At 42.6% G+C, this 22305-nt stretch overlaps 3 protein-coding genes across 4 annotated transcripts in view; 1 reads left to right on the top strand and 2 right to left on the bottom strand.

Moving 5' to 3' along the window:
- Positions 1 to 22258, top strand: part of cmss1 (cms1 ribosomal small subunit homolog) — a 23266-nt gene extending 1008 nt beyond the window's left edge. Inside the window, exons 1-10 of one of the 2 annotated variants that reach the window (XM_019894437.1) lie at positions 3868 to 4065; positions 18265 to 18413; positions 19135 to 19200; positions 19267 to 19405; positions 19485 to 19544; positions 20126 to 20228; positions 20324 to 20384; positions 20652 to 20739; positions 20821 to 20909; positions 21974 to 22258. In XM_019894437.1, coding sequence (XP_019749996.1) covers positions 18369 to 18413; positions 19135 to 19200; positions 19267 to 19405; positions 19485 to 19544; positions 20126 to 20228; positions 20324 to 20384; positions 20652 to 20739; positions 20821 to 20909; positions 21974 to 22057 — 735 coding nt within the window. In that variant the 5' untranslated portion in view covers positions 3868 to 4065; positions 18265 to 18368 and the 3' untranslated portion in view covers positions 22058 to 22258. Of the gene's footprint in view, positions 1 to 3867; positions 4066 to 18264; positions 18414 to 19134; positions 19201 to 19266; positions 19406 to 19484; positions 19545 to 20125; positions 20229 to 20323; positions 20385 to 20651; positions 20740 to 20820; positions 20910 to 21973 lie in introns of those variants that run through there. The other variant, XM_019894436.1, reaches the window with a different exon arrangement.
- On the bottom strand, positions 498 to 3564 carry LOC109530578 (filamin A-interacting protein 1-like). Its single transcript, XM_019894416.1, has 2 exons — positions 3554 to 3564; positions 498 to 3430 (listed from the first exon to the last, which is right to left on the bottom strand). Exons 1-2 carry the CDS (start codon positions 3562 to 3564, stop codon positions 856 to 858), a joined length of 2586 nt encoding a protein of 861 aa, XP_019749975.1. The 3' UTR covers positions 498 to 855.
- Positions 9234 to 14395, bottom strand: LOC109530598 (filamin A-interacting protein 1-like). Its single transcript, XM_019894439.1, has 4 exons — positions 14078 to 14395; positions 10108 to 10330; positions 9827 to 10000; positions 9234 to 9506 (listed from the first exon to the last, which is right to left on the bottom strand). Exons 2-4 carry the CDS (start codon positions 10216 to 10218, stop codon positions 9324 to 9326), a joined length of 468 nt encoding a protein of 155 aa, XP_019749998.1. The 5' UTR covers positions 10219 to 10330; positions 14078 to 14395; the 3' UTR covers positions 9234 to 9323.
- Positions 22259 to 22305: the final 47 nt, after the last annotated feature.

A 22305-nucleotide genomic window follows, 5' to 3' on the forward strand; every position in this document is an offset into this window, starting at 1 on the left:
TGTGGTATCTAACCTTAAAACTATAGGTTTATGCCACCAAATTAGAACACCATAGAGTACCTAGTTTATTTCAGTAGTTAAATTCAAAAAGTAAAACTAATATACTTTATAGATCCACTAAACAGAGGTATTGGCCTCCTGAAAAGTAATTCCTAGATTAAAAGTCATTGTCATTTTTTTTCTTATGTGACGTTGTAATTTTGGGTGTTTGGAGTTTCTGTTCGCAGTAAGCTTTTATCATCTAAATGTTTTTTTTTTAATGTAATGAATAGTTCGCTCTGTGTGTCGTGAGTTTATGGAATAAGAGTTTCAATGTTTGACTAATTTATTGTGCTGCAACTATCCACAGTATTGTGAACTGTCAAATGCTTTTCGCCAAACATTAAAATCCACATAAATTCTCAGTCTCAAACATATACAATGCTACTGTTTATCATTTGTCCCAAAAAGATCGCTTTTTTTTTGCCATCCATTGACAATCAAATCTGACCAAAAAATTTTCTCAGCTTTTCCATTTTTTATTATCAGCTCCACAAAATAAGTCGCCATTTATGTAACAGTGCATGCTGACAAATTAGCCTGGCTAGCAAGTGAAAGAAATGTCCACATCTTTAAAGATAGGAGATTGTATTGCATTTGCTTCATGTCATTCTCATACAGGCAGTAGAAACAGTTGTACAAATCATTATTTGGATAAGAAATACTAGGTGAAGTGTATTGTAGCAAACTATGGCGTGTCATTACAAAAACATGGGCGGCATTGATTTAATTTGATAGTCTTGCAGGAAGGTGGCATAATACAGTATCTATTTGGAAAGAGACATTCACACGTTGACCTCATTAAAATGGTCACTGCTACATAGGGGAGTGTTGGGCGGGAGATGTAGCGGGAGATATGGTAATACTACTGGTAATCTTGCCAACACCTTTGACATGGCAGCCATTTGCAAGTACTTGAGTCCTCTGCTCATGTCGAAGGTAGTACGGCCCGACAGGTGGCGGCATGCTGTGAGACGGGAGATACGGGTTCCCGAGGTGGATGTGGATCTTATTGTCCTCTGTGGTGATGATGCTGGGGCTGGACTCGGGGCTGCTGGAACACACGTGGTGCCAGCTGTTCTGCCGCTCAGGAGTCTTGCAGAAGGCGCCCTGGCTCCCGATGTCGGTCGGCTCCGGAGAACAAGTCCTGACCGTCAAAATCTGGATCGGGAGGTCCGGAGTCGCCGATCGGGATGAATTGGGACTCATCATTCGAGAGACGGGGGCCCCGTTCAGCAGGGAGAGGGTGCGGTCGGGACTCGACGGTGGCGTCTTATTCTGGATGATGGTGATTCTTTGGTTTGGCGTGTTTCCGCCAGATGGGATGAAGGCCGTGCTGGTGTAGGAGGCGGAGGCGTCGGCGGTGGGGCTGCTGATCTCCAGGGTGGCCGTGTTGAGAATGTGATGCGGCGTTACCTTGATTTGGAGTGGCTGCCCTGGTGTGTGCGTTAGCATCATCACGTCCCCATTAGCCGCTTGGTGCACATTTACCCCGTTGGCTGCGTGGCCTCTGTTTTGGCTCACGATGTTGTTGGCACTGTTCAAGCTGTTCAGGTTGCTGATGAGAGTTGAGCCCCGGCTGCCTGCGACTTCAACGTTGTGGTTCGGATCCTCCTCGTCCTGCTTCTCGCCAAATTTTGTGTTAATTATAGGGGGCAGTTGGCAGTCAGTCGGCAAGTTGCCTGTTGGCTCGGTTTGCACCTCCTTGGTGGGGCGATAATGCTCGTCATTTCCACCCGGCGCAAGATTCTTTAGACATCTGTATCTGTCGAGTTCGCTGCTCAAGTCCCTCATCTCCCGAGCGAGTTCCCGGTTCCTGGTTTCTTGTTGCATCAGCTTACCCTGCAACGCAGAGTGATCCGTCTGGACCCTGCTGATGGATTCCTCTGTGCCCATCAGCTGCTGGAGTTGCTCTTTGAGCGCACTGACCTCTCGTGCAAGCAGCCTGGACTTGACTTGCTCCTTCTGTAGACGACAAAGGAGGACATGTTCCTGGTTGATGTCCTGTTTTTCCGCCTGCTTGTATCCGGAAAGCTCCTTTTTGGCCACCTCTAGTTCCTTGAGTAGAGACTTGGACTTAATCTGCTCATCATTGAATCTCTTTTCCAGAGACTCGTAGTCGTCCTCGACTTTAATCAGTTCCTTCTCCATCATCTCCTTGTCCTGCAGTCTTTTTTGTAGCCTCTCCAGCTCCCATGTGAGTTGTTTGGCTTTGTTCTCTTCCATTTGGCAGCGCGGACTGGTGTTGCTGGAGCCTTGCATGTACTTCTCTTCTTTTTCTCTCCTGTTTTCCAAAACCTGTAGCCTCTTTCTCATAATGACCATTTTACTCTCGAGCTCCATGTTTCTCTGTTGCTCCATTGCGAGCCTGCCATGTAGCTCGTCCCTTTCCTTTGCCATGCCTGTTGTCTTTTCTTCCACGTCTGACTTTGAGCTCTGTGCCCCTTCTCTATAACTGCCCCGCCCGCAGAGTTTTTTCTCGGCTTCCTGCAGCCTCTCCGACATGGTCTTTCTGTCCTCTACCAAGGCGGCTGTCAGAGACCTGAGCGTGGCCAGGTCATGTCTGATTGCCACCTCGCTCTTCTCCAGTTGGCTCTCACTCGCCTCCAGCTCTCTCAGTTTAATCTTCAGGGAGTCCACCTCACCTGAGAGCATCTTGCTGCCATTTTTCTCTTTTTCCAAGCTGTCCCGCAGATTGCAGCACTCTTGTTTGCTTTTGCCCAAAGTCTCCTCGATGCGGTCTAATTCACTGATTCTTCCATTGAGCCTATTCACCTCAACCTTTAGACTCGAGCAGTTTTTCGTCTCCATAACCAGTCTACAGTCCAGATCCCGGCACTGGTCCCTCATGCGGATAAGTTCCTCATCCTTCCCTTCCATCTCCACCACCCTTCTTCTCAGTACCTCCACTTCTGACAGCGAGCCTGGTTGTCTCGCTTCCCGATCGCCAGTCTCCTGCAATTCCTTCTCCTTCTCTCTTGCAGAACTTTCTCGTTTCTCGTCTGTCTGACGGCCAAGGCTTGAATGCTGCTGTCTAAGTGGCTGATTTTGAGCTGCCCCCTCTGCGAGTTGAGCTGTCATAACGTGACGGGAGCGATGGCCGTTGTTGTATGAATTTGGTCGCTCCACCTCAGGATGCATCGAATTTGGCTGTTGTCTCTCTTTAGCTGTAGTGGGCTCCTGGTCAATACTTTGAGCGATGGCACTCAGTTGTTTGACATGACGCCCGTGCTCCTTTAACAGCTTCTCCAAGCTCTGATACTCCTTTACGAGCAGCAGTGCCAAAGACTTCAGCCGGTTCAGCTCCTTTTTAAGAAGTGATAAGTCTCTCTCTCTGATAGTCTCCTTTAACTCCTGGTATTGTCGTTCCTTTGCAATCAGGAGCTTCAGTCTGTGGAGAGCGGAGGGGCGGGAGGGGGGCATTAGTTATGTCCAAAGAATGCCTTTGAATGGGTTTACAGGGTAACTGTATTACATTCACCAAGGACATGAGGTAATGTTTAAAGTTACTCACTTTTTGGCCATGGCTGATAAACACAAATGATTTCCCTATGTGGTTTGTTTCCAACATAAACATTTATTTAAATCCTAAGGAGAACTGAATCACTTTCCTCTCCTTATTTGAGAACATAGAACATTTTGTTCTCTCCTGTGTCGACCTGTAAACCGTAACACATGTCGCCTGTGTCATGCCTGTAAGTATTGTCATCCATGTGGTCTCTTTGGCGCTGCGATTTAGCAAGTTTTCACAAGCGCGGCAGATGGCTTCCTTAGCGTGTTAGCGTTTGTTAATTAAGAATTTTCTTTACCCTCCCGTTCCCCTAACACCACATCCCATTATTTCCACCGTATGTGCTGTGCAAGTACATCATGAATAGACGCGCGGCTCAGAAAGACATTCCCGTTGAGTCACAGACGATTACAGCCCAACTGCGACTTTTAATGTGCTCAATCCGGGCAGGATCTTTTGTTCTCATTCTGTGAAACGGATATCAGTCTTATTTTTTATTAACAGTGTGTGTCCAGGTAGGACTTGTCTCACTTGTATTTTAGAATGATAGTATATTTAATGTTAGGTCTCCTTTCCCCAAATCCAGTTTCATTGTAAAACATTCCTGCGTCTTAAATATTTTCTCTTTTGCATTTCTTAATATTTGTGGTCTGTAATGCTAAATACTGGACTTTTGGTCACAAGAAGCCAATTCAGAAGTCTGTTCAATCAGCCACAGCTCTCCTCGTCGTGACAATCCAACTTTTAAAGCGCAAGCACACATTCCTCAAATCACATCTTTCACATAGTCCTACCTGCCGTCATGTGTCCCTTTCCTTACAAATCCTCAGAGATTAGTTGGCCTCAAATCTTTCACGTCTCTCTTCCCGAAGATCCCACTGATGTGGACATTCCATGCACAAAACCAAACATTATGAGAAGTGCTCTGCGCATGGACTCTTTCTCTCAGCCAGTGGCACCCATTACATCATCGGCCAATCCTTATATGGTTATAGCCTAGACTGGTTTGCGTGTGTGTGTGTGTGTGTGTGTGTGTGTGTGTGTGTGTGTGTGTGTGTGTGTGTCAGGTCTTCCTTCTGCTGTGAGACCATAAATCTGTTAACACACTGTGCACGCTATCATTTTGGCGAAAAATTGTGAGGTTGAGATTTGTGGCGATGGCATGTCGTGGTTACAGTTAAGGTTAAGTCTCCAGGAAAGTTTGTAATGTCGTCTGAAGTGATGGAAATATGACCGTGTGTGTGTGTGTGTGTGTGTGTGTGTGTGTGTGTGTGTGTGTGTGTGTGTGTGTGTGTGTGTGTGTGTGTGTGTGTGTGTGTTTATCTGTGTTCTTGTGTGCGTTAGTGCGAGTGTGTTTTTACTGGAGTTGAGCCCATTCCACATGAGCTCATTGTGTAGCCATGCCAAAGAGGCTAATGGGAAGGACAGAATGTGTTGGCATGTCCAAAAGCTGTAGTTCATCTAAGTGTATGCGTGGGTGTATGTGTGTATGTGTTTCTCACATATGTTTTAAGAAGCACCTTTTTTTTTTTTTTTTTTTTTTTGCCCTAGCCATTTTTGCTTGGGGCCTGATAACCTGACTGTGAGATGACATCATCGCTTCATTGGTTCACAATTATATCCATATGTTTTCTCTCTCTCTCTCTCTCTCTCTCTCTTCCCCAAACCCCATAATACATCTCTCTTTCATCCAGTCTAAGCTTTTTATTGGATGAAATATTAAAATGTTCAACCGCAGTTTCGCTTGGCGGCGTCATGGGCGTCCTGTTGTTCGTCGAGCGTTTGGTGCATCTGTGTGTTTACGCGCAGAGGGAATTGATGATAACCAGTGATGCTTTCATCATTTCCTGTATTGGTCACGTCTGAAGACAACCAGAAACGGAAATTTTGGTTTTGCTAAGTCACCGAACACTCCTAATAGTAACAGATGAACAAGCTGGGGAACAACTTCCATTGCCACTTCAAAAGGGGTAAAAAATGTGCGACAGCCACTCTTTCACCTGTGAATGTTTGCCATTAAATCCATTCTCAACCAGCTGCGAAGAATAAAAATGTAGCAATTTAAGCTTGACATTGAATGTGCTCCATAGATGACTAGGCCTGGCAAGCGGAACGTTTCTAAAATAAAACCTCACTCTTGTTTAGTTGTATGCTTTTGCTGTGTTTCTTGTTGGATAACCATCGGTTACAGTTGTTGGGTAGAACTCTGTTCTTTGTGTGTAATTGATTGTTGATGAATTGCGTTTTGAAATAGTCGATGCAAAATGGGAGTGCAGCCCTTGGCTCTGCCCAGTCGAGGTGTTTTTGTTTCACACTGAGCTAGTTTGCTGTTTAAAAGAGGCAACATGATGTTAGTTTATGGAATGTTGTGCTCCATCCATAAAAAAAAAAAAGATTGTTCATTTTCCCCTTCTTCGCTTAAGGAATGCACATTACTGGTATGCGGTATTTCATTTTTAACTCACTCGAATCTCCGCACTCCCCCCGCCCCCCAAAAAATAAAAAGGCTGGAGGTTAAACATTGCTCATGTTGTGAAAGGTAAGCGTCCTCCACCTTCCGATCCACGCCTCCGACTCTTGCTGCAGAGTTCACAAAGTCCTCGTTCCCATCGCAGCGCTGACATCTGCAACCCTCGTCCTCAATTACAAGCATGAGTCCATCCCGCAAAGACCTTTCCAAGAAAGCCTTCAAGCATTGAACGAGATGTAATACGACCCCACGTACCAGGACGACGTCCTATTTTCATCCAAGGGTGTAATTTCAACAAAATGCTGCTTTTTTAGCATCTGCTTTTCACAAATGAGGCACAGCCAAATGTATGTGCTGTCTCCTCAAATTGTTACCTCTGCTGTAATGCTGGTGAATTTAACAAAGCACCAAACAAGAACCCGCCCCCCAAAAAAAAAAAAATATATATATATATATATATAAAATCCTTATTACAGACTTAATTTTTCCCCTTTACTCTAACATCCAGAATCCATAAGTAAAAAGAAAAAAAACATAATAAAAACCCGAACCCACGAAGTACACCCCAGAATGACTTTTGTGAGTCGCGCACACATGAGAGTGTTTAATGTCGAGGAAGGCGTCACCCAGTGACAGACCATCTGAAACGTGTGTAATCTAATGGCAAGAGGCCGGAACAACCGCGTTGTTTCATCGCGACGTGCACATGACATGCAACGGAGGATCACAGTGCGGTGTAATAGATGATACGTAAAAACTGGAAGTCACCGTGTAGTTTTGCATCTAGCATGGGTCATCTGTTTTGCACATGGGTGCTTGTGGAACTTCGGAAAAGGCAAAAACAAAAGCTGTGATGATTGTTTCTTTGTTTCGAAGAAGCCCTTTGAGAAGAAACAGGCGCAGATTGAAAGATTTTTGTCAGGGTTGATGTGAGAACAGGTCTGCGCACAAACCAGCACAGAAGAGATTTTGAAAACGAATGAAAGACAGTCAGTCCACCTTGCAATCTCAGTGAATTAATGTCCCCCAACTTCGTACTCTTATTCAGATTTGTGCAACTTTAAATGCACCCGATTCCAAACATCTGGCGCTATTAATGTATTGCCCAATCTCCTTTTTTATTTAATCACTGACACTGGCAGCAGTGGTGCTGCATATTTGGAAGAGGCTTGTGCAATCGGTTACAAAACCAAGAAAGTAGATACAGGCAGTCACCCTTTGTTATGTATTTACAAATTTTATCACACGTCACTGCATTTTCAGTATGTATTTTTTTATGTTCATGTGCAGAGTCAGATGGGGTGGGGGGGGGGGAATTAATCATCAATTTCCTCTTCGTAAACATATACTGATCATACGTTCAGAAACTGTTTTCCACCATTTGGGCGGAGGGGGTGGGGGCTCCATCATCGGCTAGAGGTGTCAAAATGACTCTACTAATAGGAAACTAATCAATTGTCAAATTAATCGACAACTATTTTTAAAAAATTGAGTAATCATTTCAAGCTGTTGTTTAACCTAAAATTGTCCAAATCCTCTGATTTTAGCCCATCAGCGGCAATTATTCTCTTATTTCCGTAGCCCTTGATGAAAGCAGAGTAATTATTTTTTGTTTACTGTAATTTCCACACTATAACGCGCACCTAAAAACCATATAACAAAAAGTCAATAACAACGGTTTATTCAACTATTGTTAAAGTTACTGTAATGAGGGGTTTGGTAACAATAAAAAGGTTGCAATACGTCTCTTATTTATTACATATGAGAATTTTAAATTTTGATAGAGATTTTAGCACGCATCATAGAAGTTGACATGTTTGATTTGCTTTCACGGGCCACGTAAAATGATATGGCAGGCCAGATCTAGCCCCCGGGCCTTGAGTTTGACACCTGTGGACTAGAAGTCCCAAATTGTAAAACCTCTGCATCGTGAGATCGGCTTCAATGTATCCGTTATGATGAAGCCAATTTAAACTCGCAGATTTTTTTGTTTGTTTAGTCTATCTCGGCCGCTTTGCATTTGTACCAAGTTGCATTGAGCAAAGTGTTTTATGTGGCGTGATTATTTTTGGTCTAAAATTGCCATGTGCTTCTGTGGCGGCTCACTTTAAGGGTTGGCACTCTTACCAACAAATGTAGGCTACTCTTCCAAACAGTCTCCATAATTATATTACAGAGTGGACTCTGGTGCTACGAGAGCTAGCATAGGTCTCAAATAGCATAGCTGCACCAGACGTAGCCATACCCGCCGGTCTTGCCCTGCCAACAGACCTCGCCATAGCCACAGGCCACATCTGAACGTCGTCGCCATTTGGAAAGGGAAACGTTCTAGCCACCATCAATTTTTATTCCATTTGCTTCAGAAGAGGTATTGGCTGACCAAGGGGCAGGCAGGTGCCAAAAGTACATGGAATGTGTAATTACATGTTGAGCTGTTTACAAGCGCAAGTCGAACTTGGATGCACGATCGGCTCCGACCAAGTCCGGGCTGCAGTCGACTGTCCAAATGGCGGAAGTTGAACTGAGTGTTATGGATGAACTTGGGGCTAAAAGGGCTCACGTGTACGTCAGAAAGTCCAGATGTTTTTTTTTTTTTTCTACGGTGTGCTGAAACACTTAAATCACTGTACATCTTTCATACCAAGAGGGACTGGATGGATATTTACTCAGCTCAAGAATGCAAGTACGTCACATTCATTTGGGCTGCAGTCTGTAGCTGTTTTTCTTACGGTATACAGTACTGTGCAACAATGTTATGCCGCTGTTATTTTTTTGGTGTGTGTCTTTTTCCCCTCCCCCGCTTTTATTTTAAAGCCATGCTGTAACTACAAGACAGCTACCAAGGTCCAACTGTTAACAAAACCGGGAAGGAAAAAAACACGTGACGTGTCGTCATAATGTGATCTGTCCAACAGGTTCGATGTCCTTTGGGGAAAAGTAACGCGTTCATTTACTGTTGTTTTATAACTATTTTTAATACGGTGGGAGGATCCTGTTCTGATTTTTATTTTATTTTTTTTTTGTTTCCATGCCAGCGTTGTGCCTTAGCAAAGGTCTGCGTGAATTTAGAAGTGCTGTTGACAACACAGACTGATACAGTGCTGGCTGCAGTCAGTAGCGCGCCCCATTTTGTCTCAGTTGCTTCATGATGTGTTGAATCGACAATCAATTCCCACACAATCAAATTCTTCAAGCTAAATCAATTATTATTGCCATTCATAATGTCATGGGTTCTACCATGATCCAGAGTTTGAGGAAAATCATTTGTTTTATGCAACCCCCCGCAAAATGTGATGCACCGACTTACCGCTCTCGGTCCTCCTCCAGTAGCGCCGTAACGCACGTATACTTTTGAAAGAAATCCCGGTGGCTTCTCTGCTGCTCCTCATTTCTCCTAACGGCATCTCTGTGAGCATTTGATACCTCAAGAAGCTGATCCTCCATCCTCTTGTTTGACCTTTTCTGGGCCTCTATGAAATTAATAAGCTGCAAAAAGAATCAAAGCCAAGCACGATACAGTTCACACGTCAGGATTGGAATACAAATCGATTCGGGTTGGTTTGGGGATTTGTTTTCAATTGTCTCAGTGAGATTGTGGTTGGAAAGTACTTTCAATCAAGTGAAACCAAAACAATCCATTGGGGTTGCAAAATCATTACGGTATAATTACTTCACCGGCAGCACAGAATTACTCAACGTGCAGTGAAGCAGCAGTAATTAATCCGCTTTTGTCAGATGGCACTATGTTCACCTCATTACATTTGATTACCGACTCCCTATGGTGTCTGGTTTCTTATTATTAGTACCTCAGCATTCGCTGTTTTGCACACATCCTCGAAATGGTCCTGTTGTTGCCATCGCAGTGAGTCTCCACGCAGGGACCGTAGCGCCCCGTGCAGTCCACAAAAACCGTAGTGGGCTTTCAGTAGAGCCCAGTCCGTCCGCTCTGTTTTCAGCACGGCAATGACTTCCTCCCTCGCCTGGCGTGATGAGCAGCACAAAAACAAGTTTACGCAGTTTCTGTGAGCCTTTCTGGAGCTCCGGAATCATGGTCAACATTTGACTAAATCCAAAAGTTTTACCCCACCTGGAGCTCTCCCTCCAGAACACTGAGTAGGAACAACATGTCATCACGGGAAAGGTCTCCTCTCAAACATCTTCTCTCGCGCTCACGTCTCTTGTCTTGCCTGTTTTTCATGGCAACTGGGATATTGGGATGTTTTGGAGATGTTAGGGATTGGCCGAATGCACGACTTCAAAGTCGTGTTTCCAGTGAATGCGCAGACGACTTTCACGAATGGGATGCAGTTCTAGAATGAAGAGAGGAGTTGATAAATAATTTAAATGGGAACTAGAAATCTGTTGTTTAGTTTAGTTTTGTTTTTGTAACATTTTTACTGAAGTCCAAGAACCTGATGAAACGGCATCAGCAGTGCTCTTGGCACAACAGTGTTGCATAGAAACTGAGTTATCAGTTTTGCAGATAATACAATGAAAGATGGTCCCAGAGAAAACTTATTTTCTGGCCATGACATACCTAATGATCTATAGTTCCAAGCAGATGACGTCTGGACTACAATTAATTGCTTGGGGAGAACCATAATTTTGCTTAATATGGCTGCATCTCAGGGTTTGGGATCTCAGGTTATCAATCAGTATGTTTTCTCTCCACCTCTTAATGTGATGAGAAACCCTGTTATCGTTTTTTTGTTTTTGTGAACTCTCTCTGTTCACAAACCTAGTAGTGTGTGTGTGTGGGTGTGTGTGTGTGTGTGTGTGGGTGTGTACGTGTACTAGTTGGATCGATTGGATGAGTTTAGCGCAAAATGGGCTGAACCGAGATCCAAGGGGATTCCAGCTATCTCTCAAATTAACTTTGGTTTGGTTAACCCAATTGTGGGTCGATCCAATTAGCCAATGATTGAATCTGCATTGTGTTAACAAATAAACCAAGAAGGGACCAACCAACTGATTTGGTCTGTGTGTGTTGAAAAAAAAAGCGTTTTAGGGGAAAGTGTTTGTGTGATATGAGGTCAAAAAACGACGGGTCGAAAATTTTAGCGGCATTCGAAGTGCTCATTCGATGACTTTCAGAAAATTACCACAAAGATGGCGCCCACTTACCTTGCTACAATAAATCACATGGCAGGCATGGAGTTGGAAAGGCAAACAATGGCTGCTTGGCTGTTCCATAATGTAATAAATATGCTCAACATTTTTGGGCTCTGATGTAAACTGTCCTCTGAGGAGTCCCGTCCACCCCCAATAAGAGTGCTTTGACAGACGGTTGTGAAATTCTACTGTTTGCTATTTTGTGTCTTTCTCTCTCCACGCGCACACACACACACACACACACACACATTCCCTGCACTCACTAATAAGATGCTAGATTCCACAATAATTGCATCACTGTTGGAAATGTGATTCATATGATTGCTGTCACTTGAGGGTTTAGCAATGTACTGTGTGCAAATAAAGATTAGTTCATCAGGAGATAAAAAGCCTGGAATGAACTTTAATGGGAGTTTCTTCAAATACAAAGTAGGTCCTTAAATTATCTCAAGTATGGTTGCTCAAACAAACTGCTAAAAAATATATATGAAATCAAACAATACCAAAATCTTTTCTCGACTGAGCAGTTCAGATGGTACGATTTAAAAAAAAAAAAAAAAAGCAATGTACTGTGTGCAAATAAAGATTAGTTCATCAGGAGATAAAAAGCCTGGAATGAACTTTAATGGGAGTTTCTTCAAATACAAAGTAGGTCCTTAAATTATCTCAAGTATGGTTGCTCAAACAAACTGCTAAAAAATATATATGAAATCAAACAATACCAAAATCTTTTCTCGACTGAGCAGTTCAGATGGTACGATTTAAAAAAAAAAAAAAAAAATTGTGGGACCTTTATCTTTTAACTGTCCCAAAATACCCAACTTGTTCCCTCTCCAGTTTCAAACGGCTATTTGCACACAATTGACAAAACGTATAGATGCCGGACATTTACCAAGTCTCATTTTGACCTGCCTTATGTTTTAAACAGTGGGGAAAATGGATAATGAATGCAAGGGACCTCTAAAAATGATCAAAATTTGAACTGGCCTGTGGCCGTACAAAAGCATTCAGTTTCGTCAAAAGCTGACAGTGCACCGTATTGTCCGATGCACCTTATACATGGATCAATATTCTGATTTCTTGGGCGTAGTATTTTAAATGTTCTGTAAAGCGCTTTGTTAAAGCTGCAGCAGTTGTGAAAGCTCCGGTTAAATAAAGCAGTATTGTATTGTATTCTCTTTAGCGTAGCACCATCTCGTGGATGCATAACGCAACCGCAGCCACCATTGTACCTTCTATTCTATGCGCCTTATAATGCGGTGTGCCCTATATATGAGAACAATTTTAAAATAGCCCAACATGCGCCTTATACTCCGAATTGCCTTGTAGTGCGGAAAGTGCGGTAACGGCAATATACGGAAGCCATTAACACAAGCCTCTGTCCTGGCTGCAGTGCAGTATGGCTAAGTCAACAGTGATAATCTTTTTGTTTGTTTGTTTTTCTTCATACAAACCAAGTATAATCCCAACTCTTTGTCAGTGCATCACTTCATGAATCATCTCACACGACAAGCAACAGCAGCGACAGAATACCATTGCTGTAATGCGGATGGCGAACAATCCAAAGTAGCCATTTATTATTGAAAAGGGCCCTTGACGATCCCTCCTATGCCTTCCATATGTCAAACAAACATTTGCAACAGAAGCAACTTGCAGTGTTAAATCTGTCATTGTTTGTCATCAGGAGCCATCTGTATTCCCAGAATTCTCAGTGCTTTCCCCCAATGCCTTGGAAGGGATATAATGTTGTGGTGGTCGCCATGACAGCTGGTCCGTTTTAGCAGAGTCTTGGTATAAAGTCTCTGAATGTGGAATGCGCAGGGCGAAGCCTGCAAGCATTATCCGTCGCGTCAGTAATGGTTAATGGATGATGACGTGGAGTGTGTACTTATTGCTCTTACAACGTGCTAACCCATGTAATCACCACTAATTGCCCAGGTACAATGAAACCACTTGAAGCCTGAAAGCAATTTGTCTGCAATACCCGCACTCCTCCCTCCAGAAAAAGCTCATTTCCTGCAAACAGTCGATTGTCATTGTATCCATTCGGCGCCATTGACTGCCCATTAAAACCAGTCGCCATTATTGACTGGCCGGTTAAAAATGACGAGGCATGAGCCTTTTTCGATCTTGCCGTCTTCCTCTCCTCCCATTGATTTTCTGTTATCTGACCCCATGGCTCGGGTTGTCGGAGACCGAGCGTCTTGTTCTTGGGGTTTTTTTGCGCTATAGTTTTCTGTACTAGTTTTAGGTGTGTAACAGTTTACGTTCCAGTTTTTTTCCCCAAATATTTTCAAATAATCGATCATTAATTTGCGGATCAAGGAAATGTTGTCAAATGCACTAGATCACAGGTGTTAAAGTCATGGCCTGGGTGTCGAACTCTGGCCCGCCACATCATTTTATGTGGTCCACGAAAGGAAATTATGTGTATCGATTGGTTATGGTAAAATATCAAAAGTGGGAATTGACTTTTAAACATTTTCTTGTTCGGAATCCCCCTTTAACATGTACCTATATTCAAACAGTTTTCACTGGCATCTGATTTCAAAACTAGTTATTAATCTTTTTTTTTGTGTGTATATTTAACATGAGGCATCAGACATGTGTGTTCACCGTCATCATGGCTCTCCGAAGGAAATTATAACTGCAATGTGGCCCGCGACAAAAATGAGTTTGACACCCCTGCCTAGTTTGAAGTCTCAATGTTGATTCACACAATGGTTTTAATTGTTGAAATTTTAACATAAATGTGCTTTTGTTTTCAAAATTTTCTCCAGGAACACAAAATTTGAAGCCTACACATTTGTTCGGACTTTTTAGCTTCCACTAATAAATGTCAATGCACAACAATGACAAGAAATGCAAGCAGAATGTCACGAAACAATTAATCCCATAATAATACTTTTTTAAAAATGTAATACGATCAAGGAAAAAAGACTTACGTGCGAGGCGGGCGTACCATTTGTCGCCAATCTATACTGCATTGGTTTTATTGGTGATCCTTCACGCTCCTAAGGTTCTGGCATCTCAATGTCCTCACGTCAACCTCGCTGTCGTGAGGGAAATAGCTGGCTTTCTCCGTCAATGGAACAGGATTGGGAATCGGGAGGGGGGAGGGGGGGTGTCAGTTCACTTGATGTAGTGCACTTCTGAACTAATGACACTCAAGCAGTCTGGCTGTGAAGGAGTGGAAAAGGGGTGGAGCTGCGTCTCAACGGAAAGCAACCAGGCAGCCAAAAGTGATTGTGAACTACAATCCTGTGCTCATCTTTTGTCAGTAATAAATATGCTCAACATTTTTGGGCTCTGATGTAAACTGTCCTCTGAGGAGTCCCGTCCACCCCCAATAAGAGTGCTTTGACAGACGGTTGTGAAATTCTACTGTTTGCTATTTTGTGTCTTTCTCTCTCCACGCGCACACACACACACACACACACACACACATTCCCTGCACTCACTAATAAGATGCTAGATTCCACAATAATTGCATCACTGTTGGAAATGTGATTCATATGATTGCTGTCACTTGAGGGTTTAGCAATGTACTGTGTGCAAATAAAGATTAGTTCATCAGGAGATAAAAAGCCTGGAATGAACTTTAATGGGAGTTTCTTCAAATACAAAGTAGGTCCTTAAATTATCTCAAGTATGGTTGCTCAAACAAACTGCTAAAAAATATATATGAAATCAAACAATACCAAAATCTTTTCTCGACTGAGCAGTTCAGATGGTACGATTTAAAAAAAAAAAAAAAAAATTGTGGGACCTTTATCTTTTAACTGTCCCAAAATACCCAACTTGTTCCCTCTCCAGTTTCAAACGGCTATTTGCACACAATTGACAAAACGTATAGATGCCGGACATTTACCAAGTCTCATTTTGACCTGCCTTATGTTTTAAACAGTGGGGAAAATGGATAATGAATGCAAGGGACCTCTAAAAATGATCAAAATTTGAACTGGCCTGTGGCCGTACAAAAGCATTCAGTTTCGTCAAAAGCTGACAGTGCACCGTATTGTCCGATGCACCTTATACATGGATCAATATTCTGATTTCTTGGGCGTAGTATTTTAAATGTTCTGTAAAGCGCTTTGTTAAAGCTGCAGCAGTTGTGAAAGCTCCGGTTAAATAAAGCAGTATTGTATTGTATTCTCTTTAGCGTAGCACCATCTCGTGGATGCATAACGCAACCGCAGCCACCATTGTACCTTCTATTCTATGCGCCTTATAATGCGGTGTGCCCTATATATGAGAACAATTTTAAAATAGCCCAACATGCGCCTTATACTCCGAATTGCCTTGTAGTGCGGAAAGTGCGGTAACGGCAATATACGGAAGCCATTAACACAAGCCTCTGTCCTGGCTGCAGTGCAGTATGGCTAAGTCAACAGTGATAATCTTTTTGTTTGTTTGTTTTTCTTCATACAAACCAAGTATAATCCCAACTCTTTGTCAGTGCATCACTTCATGAATCATCTCACACGACAAGCAACAGCAGCGACAGAATACCATTGCTGTAATGCGGATGGCGAACAATCCAAAGTAGCCATTTATTATTGAAAAGGGCCCTTGACGATCCCTCCTATGCCTTCCATATGTCAAACAAACATTTGCAACAGAAGCAACTTGCAGTGTTAAATCTGTCATTGTTTGTCATCAGGAGCCATCTGTATTCCCAGAATTCTCAGTGCTTTCCCCCAATGCCTTGGAAGGGATATAATGTTGTGGTGGTCGCCATGACAGCTGGTCCGTTTTAGCAGAGTCTTGGTATAAAGTCTGAATGTGGAATGCGCAGGGCGAAGCCTGCAAGCATTATCCGTCGCGTCAGTAATGGTTAATGGATGATGACGTGGAGTGTGTACTTATTGCTCTTACAACGTGCTAACCCATGTAATCACCACTAATTGCCCAGGTACAATGAAACCACTTGAAGCCTGAAAGCAATTTGTCTGCAATACCCGCACTCCTCCCTCCAGAAAAAGCTCATTTCCTGCAAACAGTCGATTGTCATTGTATCCATTCGGCGCCATTGACTGCCCATTAAAACCAGTCGCCATTATTGACTGGCCGGTTAAAAATGACGAGGCATGAGCCTTTTTCGATCTTGCCGTCTTCCTCTCCTCCCATTGATTTTCTGTTATCTGACCCCATGGCTCGGGTTGTCGGAGACCGAGCGTCTTGTTCTTGGGGTTTTTTTGCGCTTTAGTTTTCTGTACTAGTTTTAGGTGTGTAACAGTTTACGTTCCAGTTTTTTTCCCCAAATATTTTCAAATAATCGATCATTAATTTGCGGATCAAGGAAATGTTGTCAAATGCACTAGATCACAGGTGTTAAAGTCATGGCCTGGGTGTCGAACTCTGGCCCGCCACATCATTTTATGTGGTCCACGAAAGGAAATTATGTGTATCGATTGGTTATGGTAAAATATCAAAAGTGGGAATTGACTTTTAAACATTTTCTTGTTCGGAATCCCCCTTTAACATGTACCTATATTCAAACAGTTTTCACTGGCATCTGATTTCAAAACTAGTTATTAATCTTTTTTTTTGTGTGTATATTTAACATGAGGCATCAGACATGTGTGTTCACCGTCATCATGGCTCTCCGAAGGAAATTATAACTGCAATGTGGCCCGCGACAAAAATGAGTTTGACACCCCTGCCTAGTTTGAAGTCTCAATGTTGATTCACACAATGGTTTTAATTGTTGAAATTTTAACATAAATGTGCTTTTGTTTTCAAAATTTTCTCCAGGAACACAAAATTTGAAGCCTACACATTTGTTCGGACTTTTTAGCTTCCACTAATAAATGTCAATGCACAACAATGACAAGAAATGCAAGCAGAATGTCACGAAACAATTAATCCCATAATAATACTTTTTTAAAAATGTAATACGATCAAGGAAAAAAGACTTACGTGCGAGGCGGGCGTACCATTTGTCGCCAATCTATACTGCATTGGTTTTATTGGTGATCCTTCACGCTCCTAAGGTTCTGGCATCTCAATGTCCTCACGTCAACCTCGCTGTCGTGAGGGAAATAGCTGGCTTTCTCCGTCAATGGAACAGGATTGGGAATCGGGAGGGGGGAGGGGGGGTGTCAGTTCACTTGATGTAGTGCACTTCTGAACTAATGACACTCAAGCAGTCTGGCTGTGAAGGAGTGGAAAAGGGGTGGAGCTGCGTCTCAACGGAAAGCAACCAGGCAGCCAAAAGTGATTGTGAACTACAATCCTGTGCTCATCTTTTGTCACTTTCCCTCTGACAGTAATGAGGCCCGGCGAAGAAAAAAAAAACACACACAAGCAGGCGGTGATGATGATGGATGAGATGGTACGAATCCATTAGGGGTGGGATGGAGAAATAAGAGGACAAAGATGGGAGTCAGATGTGCGTTGATTGTTTATATTCACTCGCCCAGCCACACCATTAGGTACACCTGCACAATTGAACGAGATCCCAAACAAGAATTCTGCCAGTAGCAGTCATGCTCTCGTTAGACTGATGTTGCCAGGGAGGCATCGGTTGAACATGAAATGGAGTGGAACAGAAAATTGTCGTCAACATCAAATTTTTATTGATTCCAACTTTTCAACATTAAGAGTTAATGATACCAAGATTTCGGCGAGTACTTGGGAGGTGAGGTGAGATGACTGGACTACGTTCGTGCCTCGCAATAAGTTCTGTTTCCTGTTGATTTCGTTGTTGTTGTTGTTGTTGACGACATTGTGTTTGTCTGACTTCCAATTAAGAGACATGGATGTTTTTTTGTTTTTTTTTTTGCCTGGTTATAATTATGGTCAGAATGAGTGTGATCTGAATTCTGCATGAGGCTTGACTTCTTCTCTCCCACTGTTCTTTCATTCATGTCTTCTTCGATCTCTTTTGCACAATGTGATAAGAACTGACATTTACAAGATTAATAAAGTTTTTGGTTGAGCGGGATTTCTTCAACAATATGTTTTCTGTTGTGCCTGTAGAGTTGCACTGTGTCACCATGACAGATGTTTTTAATGTTCACCCTCTGATGGAGATTCATAATGTTGTTGCATATAACTTATTGATCCAGATTTAAATTTCACACCTTTTGCCCCCCCCCTTTTTTTTTTAAATATATGTCTATGATAGATGGGTCCGAGGCGGAGGCGGAGGCCGAAAAAAAGAAAAGCCAGAACAAGCCAATAAAAGGAAAGTCAAATGTACCAAAGAAAGCAGAGAAGAGGACGAAGCTAATGGAAAACACGGTGACAGCAAAGAAGAAGAAAAAGAACGAAGAGGTATTCCAACGTAAAAGGTTTTAAACGCTTGGAGCGACATGGAGTGCTTTTGGTTTGGTCTCTATTGGTAGAGGAGCCTGCACTGAAAAACACTTTTAGGTCATAAACATAAAACCATCAGATGGAAAAACGGCAAGAGCGGTGGCCACGTAGTATGCCTTCTTGTACCGTGTGACGACGTGTTCTTACACCGCTTCACAAACTCTTTTGGGGCAGAACATTTAATCGAAATCAAATTGGTGTGTGTAGATTATGAAATTTTCAAATCGCAAAACCTGCAATTTTGGCCGAGGAAGGGCTGTCGCACTTCGCTCGGTATGCTTTATTTTATATTTCATATACCCGGTATATAGTTTATTGATTTATATCGTGTCTGTTCAGTGCTTAAAAAATTGAGTCCACTTGTGTCATGATTTCAGATTTATTTGCATTATTGTGGTACTCTGATTTAAGTTTACGCCACACAGGAAACCTGTCACGATGATTGCTTAGACTGCAAGTCGAAATGTTTCGGAAGTTAACAGCACCAAGCGTAGTGCCGTAAACAATGTCATTTTAATTCATGCTTCATCTGCCTTTTAGCGAAAGCCCAACGACACAAAAATGTGTGTATCATAAATCTGATTTTAAAAAATTGGGGGGGATTTCCGAATCTTTCTGCAATTGAGTAAGAAAATGTTCCAAATTGGCTGTCAAGTGCATCACACCTGTGTTGTCTCAGGCGTCAAAGTTTCCAAAGCAGAAGAACGAGAAGGACACATCGAGCGATTCAGCCAAAAAGAGAAAGGTAGGCCCAACCAGGATGGCTCATGTCCGCCGTCAGTGGCTCGTCATCTTTCAACTGTATTTCCAGAGGAAGAAGAAGACCATTACAGATGTGTTGGCCGCCTCTGAGCCAAAACCAGGCTGTCCGGCCGACCTTCAGAACTCCCTCACACTTTACTTCTCAGACAAGCGCTCCGTGATCGAGCAGGAGGAGCTCAAGCTGCACGGTGAGTCCTCACAAATCCGCATTCCAACGTCAAATTTCGTTCCTTTGCCGCCTGATTATTCCCCCCCGCATTGTTCCAGACTCGTGTTTCCTGACCTGCAATGACCTGACGCACAGCCTCTCATCCTATCTGAAGCAAAGTGAGCATGAATTGATTGTCATGACATTTCTCATGGTCGTCGTCGTTTCCCCAAATATTGTCCAAGTGATCGATGAGAGCGGGGGCCTTCATTCATACGCATTTTTGAAATCATATTAAACTTTTATATTCCAGTATATGACGAGTGAAAATTGAGTTCTATATTCAAACAAATGTTCATGCGTGACATAATGTGACATCTTTATTACTGTGGAGGGAACTTGTTGACAGCATGTGGTAAGACTCCACTCTTTCCTTTTAATTATTATTATTATTTTTAAATCTATAACCATTTACATCTTTGCTGTATTCGCAATCGGTTCAGCAGTTAAATCTCTGTCACTTTGTGAAGGATCAAGTATATCAGCTGTTTGTTTCTTGTTGGTAAAATGAAGGTGTCTATTTGAGGGAGGTGTTTATTTTTCTTCCCAAATTATTTCGAAATGAAATCATTTGAAAGAACTTATTTTTAAGCATGAGAGAGGATGAACCTCAATTATTCCTTTTTTCCCACTTTGCTATTCACGCTTGTGTCCCTAAATATATTGTTTTATTCTTTTTTTTTTTTTTTTTTTGGATCAGTTTGTCCCAAATGGGCAAAAGTTCAGCGACAGCACACAGAAAAAAAGTCGGTGGTCCTGCTTATCGTCTGCAGCTCTGCCCTCCGTGCCATCGAGCTCATAAAGTAAGTTGTTTCATTTGTTGGACTCCCATAATGGAGCCAGCTCTTAAGTATGATGAATCACAGCACTGCTTAATTTGTTTTTATTTCTTTCCCAGGCAACTGACAACATTCAGGGGTGAAGCCAAGGCTGTAAAGCTTTTTGCAAAACACATCAAGGTTGTACACAAAGACTGGCTTTCGCTTCAGTGCCAGCGAATGTTCTGGAACAGGGGTGGGAACCATTTTCATTTCAGCAGCCAGCATTTATAGGTTAAGTGTCGTTATCATTTATCAGTCCTTCTCTTGTTTTAGAATTGCTTGCAAGTCCAATGCTGTAGCGGGCTGTGTGTGGCCCATGGGCCATAGGTTTCCCACCCTTGCTCTAGAATGATTTCAGTGTGAGAAATAACAGTTGTGCGTGTGCATTTTGGTGTTTATGTGAAGATTGAGGAGCAGATGAAGCTGCTGCAGAAGGGAGTCGTTCACATAGGAGTGGGTACACCTTGTAGGATCAGCGCCCTTATTCAAAGAGGTAACTGCACGTCGCACCTTTGATCATTTTTGAAATGAATATTCACCATTATTGTAATTAATCTTCTCTCTCCCTCTCAAGATGGATTAAGCTTGCAGGCATTGCGCTTTCTGGTTCTGGATTGGAACTGGAGAGACCAGAAGTGCAGGAGGATGATAGACATTCCTGAGGTGAGCTACCGCCCCCTGTTGCCGCAAAATGACACTACACTACACCGCACTACATTGTTCTGTGGACTTTTAGAGCACATTGAACTAATGCTTTTGGGGCTCTTCTGTTATTTTTCTCTTGATTATGATTTGATTACTTATTTATTATTAGTAGTTATTTTGTGTGATATATCAGTTCAATGTATCGATAGAAGATCCAAATAGATCCACACATTTTTTTGAAGCGCTCAAAGCCAGACCACAGGAAAATACAGCCTGGGGGCCATTTCCGGCCCGCCCACAGTCTCGGCCCGGCCCTCACTGTCACCATGAAGTCAAAAGTCAAACAGGAAATTTGCGGCGAGAGACAGACAGACAACCAGACAACTATTCCTGATTGCCGATATAAACGTCACATCTCCTTTGGCTCACTTTTACATGTGTTCAAATAAAATGTAGAGTTGAATCGCTGAACATAATGGCTGGCACACCACAGACATGACTAGTGGAACTATCCCAATGTCTTTAAAAAGTCACAATTTTGGATGACATTTCTGCCTTGAAAAGCAACAGCTTGAAACTGTTTACCATGGCTATTACGCAAACCCACATTTAAAAAATAAGGTTATTTTTTTTCCTCCAGAGGGTGTCTCGGTAGCTCGAAACAAGCGAAGACACCTTTGCCCGAAAAATGCTTCATGAGCTACTGTTTATATAGTCCATCGCCCGGCTCTGAGCTATCCATAGTTGTGAATATGAGTGTTGGCGGTCAGTTCGGGGTGCACCCCGCCTCTTGCCCCAAGTCAGCTGGGATCGGCTCCAGCTCAGCCATGACCATAAACGGGACAAGCGCAAAAAAAAAAATTTATAATAATAATGGAAGGACTGATGGTGAAACCTTTCATCGAGTGGCGCTCTCAAGAACATTTCCCAAGTCTGACCAAGTAAATTCTGCCAAATTGTCTGGAATGCAGCTTTGTACTAACCAGTAGTTTCTCATTTCTTGAGCTTTTGATTCAGACATGTTTACATCTTTTCCAAGTGTTTCTGCTTTTCTTTCAAATGTGTTTCTGCTTTTCTTTCAGATCAAACTGGATGTTTTTAAGCTGCTGGAAAGCTGGGTCCTCGACAGATGCAAAGCAGATAAAGTCAAAATTGGACTGTTTTAACTCAAGATTGTCAACTTAACTCTTTAGCTAATGATTTACACAAGCTCACTGGTTCAAAGCTTTGTGCTGCGGCATCTTGCGCCTTGTCTGCCCACACGATGCTTTTTACTATTGTCAGGTGGGGTGTAAAAATGTGCAACGCTGTTTGTTCGACAAAATGTCTTGGCGGGATGTTTTCAATAAATTGACCGGCAAATGAAAGTGATGATATTGTTTGTTTGCGACGATTTTAAAAGCAGAGTGTCTCC

The sequence above is a fragment of the Hippocampus comes genome, unplaced genomic scaffold, assembly GCF_001891065.2.
Source record: "Hippocampus comes isolate QL1 unplaced genomic scaffold, H_comes_QL1_v1.1 scaffold96, whole genome shotgun sequence".
In the NCBI taxonomy this organism is placed as follows: Eukaryota; Metazoa; Chordata; class Actinopteri; order Syngnathiformes; family Syngnathidae; genus Hippocampus; species Hippocampus comes.